This window comes from Cucumis melo, chromosome 10 (genome assembly GCF_025177605.1).
Source record: "Cucumis melo cultivar AY chromosome 10, USDA_Cmelo_AY_1.0, whole genome shotgun sequence".
NCBI lineage: Eukaryota > Viridiplantae > Streptophyta > Magnoliopsida > Cucurbitales > Cucurbitaceae > Cucumis > Cucumis melo.
In genome coordinates, this window is record NC_066866.1 from 3,002,926 (window position 1) to 3,013,455 (window position 10,530).

The window sequence follows — 10,530 nt, forward strand, 5'->3', positions numbered from 1 at the left end:
TTTATTCAACTTGATTATATACTAATAATAGTATTCAGACAATTATGGTTTAAAATTAGACAATAATAAAATAACTTACAAGTATGGTTCAAAATTAAACAATAATAATTAGAAAAAAATAAGTTATTGTATGTAAAAGACAAAAATGGATTGAAATTATAAAGGCTAAAATGGAACCAACTTAAAAACAAAATGATAACTTTTGAAAGAAAAACGCCATATTGTTATATCATGACTAACTAAAATTCAGCACTAAATTATTACATTAGAGAAATTACATATCCAATCCCTTCCTTTTCCTATTTATTATTCTTCAAAACCATTGATGGTTTGACAAGGAAAGTTCTTATGTAGCAGATTACACAGGCAGTAATCTGTATTCTGTAACTACATGGGCTACGATGTTTGTCCAAAAATACACACATCTATGATACAAGATCATAAAGGCTTAGCAACTTCATGGTAGGTAATTACTTGAAATGTGCCTTCTCCAAGCTTCTGGCTTTGTCTCCGGCAATGGCAGCTTCCTCTGGCCTTCCAATTTTGTTGTATCCTCTCTCCTGCAGGAGTTGAAAGGAATCATATTTACGTTGAAAAACTTGTAACTGTGATCGTTAAAAGCGGAATGTGAGAGAGGCTTTTGTACCAGAAGGTGCCACAAATATGGGACTTCTTCCCTTCTCTTGGTCTGTTTCTCAATAACTTCGATCGCTGTATTATGCAACGGTAAATGTCATGCTTTGAAGAAAGTTATGATTAAGGAAAATGAAAAGTGGAACTTTCTTACCCTTTGCTGTGTGTCCTGTGTTCATCAAAATATCGTACCATACTTCATTAAATACATCTAGTTGTTCGTTTGATGCACCAATCATCTAGAACATAATAAGATGATTATGCCATGGTCATGATCAGGATGCAATGTAAGCAGAAGGATATAATTATATAGCAGTGTTGATATTGATACCTTGTAGTCATTTGCATCAAAATCCAAACCGAGCAAGTCTAGTGCATGTTCGTAATCTCCTCTCCCGTACTTGTAGAGAGCTTCTGCAAGCTGGGATACACAAATAAGGCCACAAAACTGAAAAGGACAAATGAACTTGTCTTGCGGTTCTGTTCACTAAAGCAGTCGAAAATTCATTCTATAGATTTGTGCCACAGTGCCAGCAAAAAATAGTTGAAAATTGAAAATAATCCTATCAAAATGCTATAATTGGTAGGGAAGTTTATGCTAAAAGAAGAAAACGTGTTTTTTTGTGATGAAAGATTACAAGAAGAAAACATTTTTGAACTTCAGAAGGTCAAATCCCTACTATATTTGAATAACGAGTTGAGCTAGCAAACATGAACACCAAACTGAGGGAAGGTAACTTCTATATAAAGTAGTAAAATAATAGAAAGGAAAAAAAAAAAAGGTGTCACAATCATACGTTACAAACAAGAACACAAGAGGCGTTATAAATAGACTGCTTAAAGGGTACAGGAGACTAGAAAAAGGAAACAAACCAGCACTCCTCTTTGCATCTTTTCTCGTTTCTTTGACGTCATTTTCAACAATCTATGAAAAAACAATCAATAACAGTAAACAAAGAGCCACAAAGACATACATATAAATAAATAAAAGTGCAACGTGAGAAGGTTGTATGAACCTGGACTTCAAGCTCCCAAGTAACTCATCTGCTGCAAAAGTCTCTCCAGCCTTAGCCAAAGCCCATGATGTCAAGATGTCAAAGTGCCACTCTAGGTGCCAATTAGCCTGGCAATAGTGGTTACTCTTGGTTATTCAAGAATACCTAATACCCTTAAGAGAACTAATATGATAATCTGGAAATGATAAGAATGAACCAGCTAGGTGCTTGAATATAAGCCTTGCGCTTCTACTATCAACCATGGTTGCTCTAAACTTGACAACATATACAGGCTTTTTAGTGGAGTATATTGGAAAGAGCCATAAACAGGTTTTATAAAAGTATAGCTCGGAAAACCAAGCCTTATGTAATTTATCTCATCAATGAAATTTTTGTTTCCTACAACAATAATAAAAAAATTAATTTAAAAAAAAAAACCTATGTTGTTTGGCAGGGGAAGTAGGCAAGCAGAATTCCAGATGTACAAAAGAATATCATTCAGCTCTCTGCTAAAAGTGAAAAAGTAGGAAAAAAGCAGATAGTTTTCGGACCAATAATCAGAGAACTCTCTTGTGTAATTTTTTCACCCTTCATCATTATTATCAGTGTCTAGTTGCTTGATTGATTGTGGGGAGGGGAAGGGTCTCAACTCACTTTATCAGTTAAAACATTGGCCAAGATCTTCAGACGACCTTCACATGGATCGAATTCACCACGCACAAACAACCGCAACATCAAACCAAGGGCATTCAAGTATACCTGAAATGATGAAATTTTAAACCCGAAACTATAGAATATTGGCTGCATACAGAGAGTAATATTAAAACTAAAAGTACTTCTGGCCCCATAGCATCAGGTTTTTCCAACTCCTTCCATATATAGTTGTCATATAATTCAAGGATTTTACTCGGGGGAGAATTGGCTTCCAGGTAACAGAGAGCCACATGCCACCAATTATGTGTCACCCTGAAGATTGATAATTTCCAAACGCTGTATAAAAAACAGACAAATCCATTTGATAAAAACACTAATCTGCAAAGCTTTATGTACATACATGAATGATCCACAGTCACGCCAAGAAGGCGAGCATGCCTCCATAAACTCAACCGCTTCTTTAAAATGACACCTATACTGAAGAACATGGCATAACTGCAAAGACTCAAATGTTAAAACAATAACCAGGATAGAAACATTGTTAACCAATGCTGTTTACTTACATTTTATAGTCAAATGCATAAGATTAAGTGGCTTTTGAATGACACTCACCGCATGCTGTGCCCAACTATCTTTCTTGTCGATATCAAGTCCCCTTCTTGCTGCCTTTTCAGCTTCTTCCATGCAGCCAAGTTCCAACAAAGAAAAAGCAAGCATGCCATAAATGAAACCTTCTTCTTGATTTTGGGGTAAAACCTGTAAAATTCATCTCTTGACTGATGCTAAACCACAATAAATAGGAAGGGAGTAAGGAGGGAAGTCTTTCAAAGCCTAGAATTTTATCCATTCTTCATCTATTCAATCGGTGAATGTTTGTAAGAAACTATCATTCAGATTCGTTCATTCATCAATTTATAAGTTGATTGACTCTGAGCATTTGGTTTGCAGTGAATCTTTTTATGTCCTTTTGTGTTCTTATTTCTTCATTTTATCTCAAGCAAGTTTTTTTACCTTTGGAAAAAAAAAGTACGTATATAAACTGGTAAGTAGAAAAGCTACATTCTTAGGTAGAAAAGGCACCTGTTCAACCAAAGCCAAAGATAGATCATCACTTCCCAAGTAAAAGCACAGCACTTGAGCCCTTTTCAAAGACGATAGATCCTTTGGAAAATTTTTAAGCAGCTGCAGAATCGAATAGAAAAAAGGAAAAAAAATCAAGAAATATTCTGAGGATAGCCCATAAAAGAAAGTCAGCAAATGAATTTCCATGTGAACTGTATAACCACTGTCAGTTCAAATTATCCGAATCTTTAACATGGATTTGCTATTTATATGATATGCAATATGTTAACCTCATTCTTGTTTTAAAGGGAAAGTCAAATTTCAAGTCATTTTCCATATACAAGTTCTCAAACAGAAAAAGAGACGAGCAAATACAGCTTGTAGAAAATTCAAATGATCAGTCTTCAAATACCTCGGTGTGCAGCTCAACAGCAACATTATCATCTCTGTCGTTGGACATCAAATAACTGATAGCATCGAAAACGGCTTTCTCATATGGGGTTGCACGATCCTTATCAAAACAATACAAGCAATTTGTGAACAAAAAGTCTCCAAAATGAACATTTTCAAGTAAAATAGAAACAAAAAAACTAACCACACCAGCCTTGGCTGCTTGGAGATGATAATGAGCTCGTGAAGGATCTGAGGATGAAAGAAAATGAGCAGCCAATACATTTGCAAGCACACAATCTTTGTCATGAACAGTAGCCTCCAGAATAACAGACCTCCTCCTCCCATAACTAAGCACCTTCACTCAATCACAGAACACCCATAACAAAATCCCCAAAACCCCATTTCAGATAATCGAAAATTAAAGAACCCCAATAGAGGAATATCAAGAAACAAGAAGAACCTGGTCATAGAATTCATTAATGGCGGAGATGCAATCATCGGATGATGTTCTGATTCCATAACCCCATTTGGTCAATTTCACTCCGTCTTCCATGGTTCTCGGTGCAGAAGGTTAAATCCCAAATTCCCTGAAATTTATAGGAAAAACGACAGAAATTGTCAGAAGAGGCGGATAGAAGCGGATTCTTGTTTAATACGATAACCATTGTTACTTACAACGTGGGTCCGATTGATTTTAGCCGAAACGATGAAAGTGATAGAAGCCCATGTCGGTCCAGATAGCATATCTATAATATATTACGTGAAATGAAGATAAAAAAATGTGCGAGGGTGACGAGGATTGTGGTTTTTGAGAAGTTGCTTTTCATAAAATAGAATTTGTTAATTGCTTGCTTACCTGATTTCTGAGGGACAGCGACTTTGGATTTGTAGAGGCCATATCTACGGCGGCGACGGAATCATCTCCTCCACGCATTTTTTTTTTTTTTTCTTTCTAAACAAACACGATTATGGGTTAACTGTTTCTTCAAAACTGTTTTTAGTTTATAAACTTGAAGAAAAAACTTCTTCTTTTTTTTTTTTTCAGAGGACGAAGAAAAAACTTTGATAAACTTTGGTAGAAGTAATATATCCAAATTTAAATGGTTACCCTATTAAAAACTACATGAATTAAATGGTTACAAGCTAAATGAACTAAATTGTTATAGAATTAGAATGTTGGTTTTAGATTTTGTAATTTCAATTTTGTGTTTCATTTTAATTCTTTGTTTTTTTTTTATAGTTTTAGTTGTAGTCTTTGTATATTTTTAAAAGATAAACAAAATTGATAATTTTGGTTCTTTAAAAGCAAAATAAATAAAAGAATGGGTGGATGGAGCAAAATAATCATTTATTAGAAGTAAGAGTTGAAATGAAGATTTCAGAAGTTAGGAAATGGTATCCCTCAATTTTTCTTTGCTGTCTACTTTGCAATCCTCTCTTTGGGAAATAGAATGTGAAGTGAAGCAAGATCGAGAGAGAGAGAGGAGAAGAATCAAAAGGAGAAAAAAGGAGCATATTCAACAAGGCAAAAAAAAAAAAAAAACGAAAAAGCAAGTAGAAAAGTCGAGAGTTGAGAGAAAGTAACAAGATCCATGTTCACTTATAAGTCTATCAAACAAAGTAAAAGAAAATACCTCAATAGAAACAGAAATTTCGATAGTATATGTAACGAAATGAACCAAAACCAAGACAACCGAAGATAAGTAATGTTTGAAAACTAAAATACAAGAAAAAGGAAAAAGAAACATTATAAGAGGAACAAAGAAGCAACAAAACAGAAAGGGAGAGAAATGACAATAAAAAATAGGATTATAATTGGAAGAAAAGCAAGTTGCAAAATTTGAACACAAAACAATAAAACAAAAAGGGTCGTCGCTTTTGAGAACTTACTTTCCATAAAATACCATTTCCTAATCTCTCCCCTTGCTTTCTGATTTCTGAAGGGGGTTTTGTAGAAGCCAAATTGACGGTGTCACCTTCTCCACGGTTTTCTCTAAACAAATTCGATTATAATTTTTGTATTTTCCAAAGGTTCATATTTGTCATATACTTTACAACATTCATTTTATAATTTAAAATACAAGAAGGAAAAAAGAAAGTAATGCACCAGCCGGGAATCGAACCCGGGTCTGTACCGTGGCAGGGTACTATTCTACCACTAGACCACTGGTGCTTGTTGTTTCTTGTTACTATATTTTTAAATTTTTTACATTTGAATTTTGGTATCTTTCCTATGACAGCAGAAATCCCGTTCTTAAAATTTTTGTAGACAGACTTTGAGAATTCAGAACTAGTAGCACAATAAATTTGTTGAAGATTTGTTTTTTCGATAGTTTTCTAGGGTAAAGTCATAATGTTCTAGCAGTTTGAAGTCGTTAAACTCAACATTTAAGCAAAAATAATGTAAAACAATAAAGTAATTCTTGTTGAAGGTTTATAACGAAATGGAGATCGACCAGCATCCAAATCCGTTAGAAATTTCCTGCAGGAACTCGATTAAATTTTGGTGCTTTGCGACAATGTGTGTAATCTCTGAAATTAATCTTCAAGTGTTCGATAAAGAACTTGAAAGTTGACCTACAGCATTGAGACAATCTTACCTGATAAAACCCATTTATAGAATAAATAGGGGATAAATGGGATTAACATAAACTGGAAGTAAAAAAGAAAGGGAAAAAAATTAATGAATTTATAATGAAAAAGGAACTTCCTGATTAAATTTAACCCACTTATAAGTTATAATATAATATTTACAGAAATTGGACTAAGCCTGCAAAACTTGGTTTCCTTCTTTTTCTATGCTTCCTTTGTTCTGAAATCTCCAAACTAGCAAATCTGAATTGGGTAAATATCATCTCATGTTGCAGCACTGTGGCTTTCTTTGCTGCATCAACTTATCCCACAAACACATCATCTGTCTAGGAGATTGGTAGTGTGCAGTTAAATAATCTTCAATGCATCCAAACTGGCAAAACCTTAGACTATGAAGAAATTCAACTGGCTTTGAACTGTTGAACTGCTCCACCCACATTCCCATGCTCACATCTTCCATCTTGAATAACTGCATTTAATGACACTATTATTAGCTCACCTCATCAAAACATCATCTTTACTTGGGGTTGGGGAAAAGAAAGGAAACAGCTTCAAACCTACCCTTAACTTGTGCTTTTCAAATTCAGATACAATATACTCTGCAATGTCGGATGATAGAATGTAACCTGGTCCATTTGCGTAAGCTGGGTAATCTTCTTCTGGCCATTCCTGGAATAGATTGAACCCAATAAGTAAATGCCAATGAACCAATATAATGCTCCAAAATCAAAACAAACAGCGTATGTATAATGCTTCCCCCTAAAAGAGAAGCATCTGTTTGTTGATGGGAAAGTCGGGCAATTGCACAACTAACAAGCTAAAGAAACACTGTGATAAGGAAGACTTGATCAAGAATCGTCACAGAAAGATCGGTATAGACTAAAGATCCATTCAGCAGGAATTATATTTGTTGTTCAGGATGGAAAGTTCCTGGAATACCATGTATCTAAAATAAATGCACACAGGAACACATTAGAAACACAAAAAAGGATGTCGTCAACATTCAAAGTCACAAGACATTTACTATGGTCGCCGAGGAGGATTAAGGTTCTTAATCACTATATGAAACACAACCACGTGCACAACAACTATCACATTTGAATCATCATGTTAATAAGGAAGTGAGCGGCAAAATGATATCACCAGATAGGTATTCTGACAGTCATACCTCATATGTCACTGCCCATTTTCCATGACGAAGAGGTTTGTGGTGATAGTTCATATTTCCAACATAAAGGCTCCTGCCGGCTTGAACCTTGCGAGCTTCACCGATCACTGCATCCACTCTGACAAATGTATCGTCATCACACTTCATGATATATTTAGCAGCCACAGTGCGAACCTGCAAGATCAACAGGAATAAGATTCCCAACAACAAAGTGTCCAACTCACAAGGTTTGTGATTTTTTTTTTCTCACAACTCACCCCATATTCACAGATTGCAATTGTCTTCAGTACAACAAGGTCATAGTTATCCATGTATGGAACAATGACAATATCCCCAAAATATTCTGCTTCTTTCTTTAACTCACTATTTACTTCCTTTCTTCCGTGCTATCAGAAAATAACATATAAGTTATCATCAGTACCATGATATAAATTATGGAATATATCTGAGAAGCACACCATCCCTTACCATTGCCACAAAAAACCGAGCTACGGCTAGTGAAGATCTGATTAGCCTATGCTGCATCCAAGACTTCCTAACTGCCATTCTTTCTGCAAAATGATTGCCAGCAGAAAGGATGCCAATGAAAAGCTCCACATTTGTTTTGGGAATCGGAGGGGCTTTCCATTGGGTCAACATCTCCATATGCTTCTGTGGTGCAAAGCTAGGATGTGCAGTGGGTAAGGAAGCAGCAAATAAAGAGTGCACATCAATATCGCCATTTACAGATAACCCAGTGGCATCCTCCAGAACAAACCCCTGCCATCATCACTATCCTGTAAAACACCTCCATAGAGTACCAACCAAATTTGAAATATATATATAGAGTGTACTTACAGTGCGATATGGAAAAGAAGTGATATGCCTTCCATCAACATTGATATGGTAACCTTCCAGCCCAGCACTCACAGTTAGAACAAATAGTCTTCCCTCCACAAAAGGATATGGCCAATCGATCATCACCTTCTTGGTTCGTCCTATTAACCTATTTAACCACCATATTACCTTCGATTCTTCAGAACGGCTATCATCATCACGAATCCACTTCTCACATTTTACCTGCCCGTCAACTTCATAACATCCCAACAGTAGGTTAAGTAACGACTCACTTGGAGAAATCTTTAAAAAATAATAAAATGCACAGCACAATCTACATCCTTGAAATATGAGCTTCAAATTCTTGATAACAATAAATTAGTATAACACGTTTTCATATCACGTTGCACAAAATCGAAATAAGAAAAGGGAAAATTTGCTAGTAAAGGATTCAGTGCATCATATGAACCATCTTGCTCTGCATTTCAATACAGAATTCTTATCAAATTACAAGGAAAATAAAGCCTTATCAAACACCATGAAACACAACTTACCAGTTTCTTCATCTGCCCTGGATTTCCATCCCTCACATCTCAAAGCAGTGCCCCATTGCATCCTATAACAAGTGTTCTGTTCAATTACAGGCTTCGCACTCCAATCTCCCTTCAACCTTGGATTGAAATGAAGTATTCTTGGTGGGTCTTCACCATCCACAGTCTTCAGCCCTTGCAACTCCATCATAAACTGTGATACCATCACTGAATCATCCCCTTCCTTCAAGATTGAAATCTTGGGATCCTGTTCCGAGTGAGCCCAACGAGGAGTCCCCACCACAGTAATATGCGACCAAAGCGTCAAGCCACAGGGGAGCTCCATAATCCGACCCTGTGCCTCAAATTCGGATCCAGAAAGCGTAATCGAATGTGGACACGACTCCGACTGATTCTCCGTCTTCGCTTTAGGTTTAAGCTCAATCTTCCCCGACTCCAGCTCCTCCCATAGCTTCTTCCCCACTACCCAAGCATGTTTAGCCGCTTTTTGAAGCTCGGAGAACTCTCCCTTACTAGCATTACGATCAAAAGTGCTTTCATCAAACACTAAACCCGAAACTTTCCTGAACTCACGCATTCGTCTCTCCGGTGTCCGATGCGGCGAGCCATGAGAAATCCGAAAGGGATCATCAGAAGGTCTACGAGGGGCATCTTTATCCCCCATTTCTTCTTCACTTTCAAGCAAAAACGGCCTCGGCAAAGCATCGCTTGTGAAACCCAACGTTCCATCACCAGACACCGACCCAAATCCGGTTCGATACACCAACGGGATTTCAAAACTCATGAAAAGTAGATACAAAAACACCAAACCCATCAAAATTTGCAGCAACCTGATTCGATTTCTTGATACCATTACATCAAATTTCCCCCGTTTCATCTTTCACCTCCTCCCCCAAAAGAACAAAAAAAAGAAAGAGGAAATCAGTTGTAAAGAACAAGAAAATGTGGGGGCTTTTTTAAGCAAACAGACTTTAATTTTTTTCCCCCTCAATCTTTTAACTCCCACCACTTTCTACAAATCCAAGATTTCCGTTCAACCCTAACTCTATTTCCATCCCCCCCCCCCCCAGTAAAATGGAAATGAATTCAAGCTCTGGAAAGCTGAGCTCGAAAACAACACCACCCCGTTGGAAAAATTCCCTTTCCCGTAATATTATTCCTCTGATTAGAACAACAATAATTAAATATACAAATATATATATATATATATATAGATAATATATATATTACATTACATTCTATTACAAACAAAAAAGAAAAATGGGATTGAAAGATGAAAACGACAGCGTGTTCTGTTATAGAGTTTCACATGGCATCGTTTTTGCACGCTTTACATTATCAATCTGTCACAAACACATGTTGTTGATCAAATTTCATTGTTATTACCTCTTCTAATTATCGTCCCATCAACTAATTAATTAATATTCCTTTTATATATAGATATATAATTTAATCAAAGGGAAAAAAGCAAGTGGTGGTGGGGAAGCACACCTCATCCCACCACTGTTCGATGGTGCGCCTCTTTGGACGTGCTTTGTGTGTGCCCATTTTCAAATACACATATTATTATATTCTTTTCTTTTTATAAATTTTATAATATTTTAATCTTTCCCGTAAAATTAGTATTAAAATTTTAGGAAAATTTTAGTAGAAAAGTTCTAATAGA

The 10,530-nt window shown here is 36.0% G+C and overlaps 2 protein-coding genes across 11 annotated transcripts; both read right to left on the reverse strand.

Annotated features, from left to right (window-relative positions):
* Nucleotides 1–200: 200 nt before the first annotated feature.
* Nucleotides 201–4,747, reverse strand: LOC103489066 (uncharacterized). Of its 10 annotated transcripts, none has more exons than XM_051091170.1 (16): nucleotides 4,594–4,747; nucleotides 4,413–4,483; nucleotides 4,198–4,324; nucleotides 3,945–3,986; nucleotides 3,757–3,855; nucleotides 3,363–3,464; nucleotides 2,895–3,038; nucleotides 2,683–2,777; nucleotides 2,465–2,594; nucleotides 2,283–2,387; nucleotides 1,650–1,756; nucleotides 1,507–1,558; nucleotides 965–1,081; nucleotides 788–872; nucleotides 647–711; nucleotides 201–560 (listed from the first exon to the last, which is right to left on the reverse strand). In XM_051091170.1, the coding sequence occupies exons 3-16, from the start codon at nucleotides 4,288–4,290 to the stop codon at nucleotides 471–473; spliced, it is 1,326 nt and encodes a 441-aa protein (XP_050947127.1). In that variant the 5' UTR covers nucleotides 4,291–4,324; nucleotides 4,413–4,483; nucleotides 4,594–4,747; the 3' UTR covers nucleotides 201–470. The 10 variants fall into 10 exon arrangements, with proteins under 10 accessions (XP_050947127.1, XP_050947125.1, XP_050947128.1 ...); XM_051091168.1 differs by having other exon boundaries at nucleotides 3,945–4,092; nucleotides 4,594–4,746; XM_051091171.1 differs by having other exon boundaries at nucleotides 965–1,054; nucleotides 4,594–4,744.
* Nucleotides 4,748–6,407: 1,660 nt separating this feature from the next.
* On the reverse strand, nucleotides 6,408–10,191 carry LOC103489065 (hydroxyproline O-galactosyltransferase GALT6). Its single transcript, XM_008448065.3, has 7 exons — nucleotides 8,868–10,191; nucleotides 8,335–8,567; nucleotides 7,966–8,256; nucleotides 7,755–7,883; nucleotides 7,498–7,671; nucleotides 6,891–6,998; nucleotides 6,408–6,798 (listed from the first exon to the last, which is right to left on the reverse strand). Exons 1-7 carry the CDS (start codon nucleotides 9,739–9,741, stop codon nucleotides 6,589–6,591), a joined length of 2,019 nt encoding a protein of 672 aa, XP_008446287.2. The 5' UTR covers nucleotides 9,742–10,191; the 3' UTR covers nucleotides 6,408–6,588.
* Nucleotides 10,192–10,530: the final 339 nt, after the last annotated feature.

Excerpts from the sequence above, each read along its gene's own strand:
- LOC103489066 (XM_051091165.1), bottom strand. The coding sequence starts at position 4,290 with ATGGAAGACGGAGTGAAATTGACCAAATGGGGTTATGGAATCAGAACA. Across the intron at positions 3,039-3,362 it reads CTTTGGCTTTGGTTGAACAG|GTTTTACCCCAAAATCAAGA; the intron begins GTGCCTTTTCTA and ends TGAATTTTACAG. Across the intron at positions 1,082-1,506 it reads AGATGCAAAGAGGAGTGCTG|TTTTGTGGCCTTATTTGTGT; the intron begins GTTTGTTTCCTT and ends TGTCCTTTTCAG.
- LOC103489065 (XM_008448065.3), bottom strand. The coding sequence starts at position 9,741 with ATGAAACGGGGGAAATTTGATGTAATGGTATCAAGAAATCGAATCAGG. Across the intron at positions 6,999-7,497 it reads AATGGGCAGTGACATATGAG|GAATGGCCAGAAGAAGATTA; the intron begins GTATGACTGTCA and ends AATCTATTCCAG. Across the intron at positions 6,799-6,890 it reads TTGAAAAGCACAAGTTAAGG|TTATTCAAGATGGAAGATGT; the intron begins GTAGGTTTGAAG and ends CATTAAATGCAG.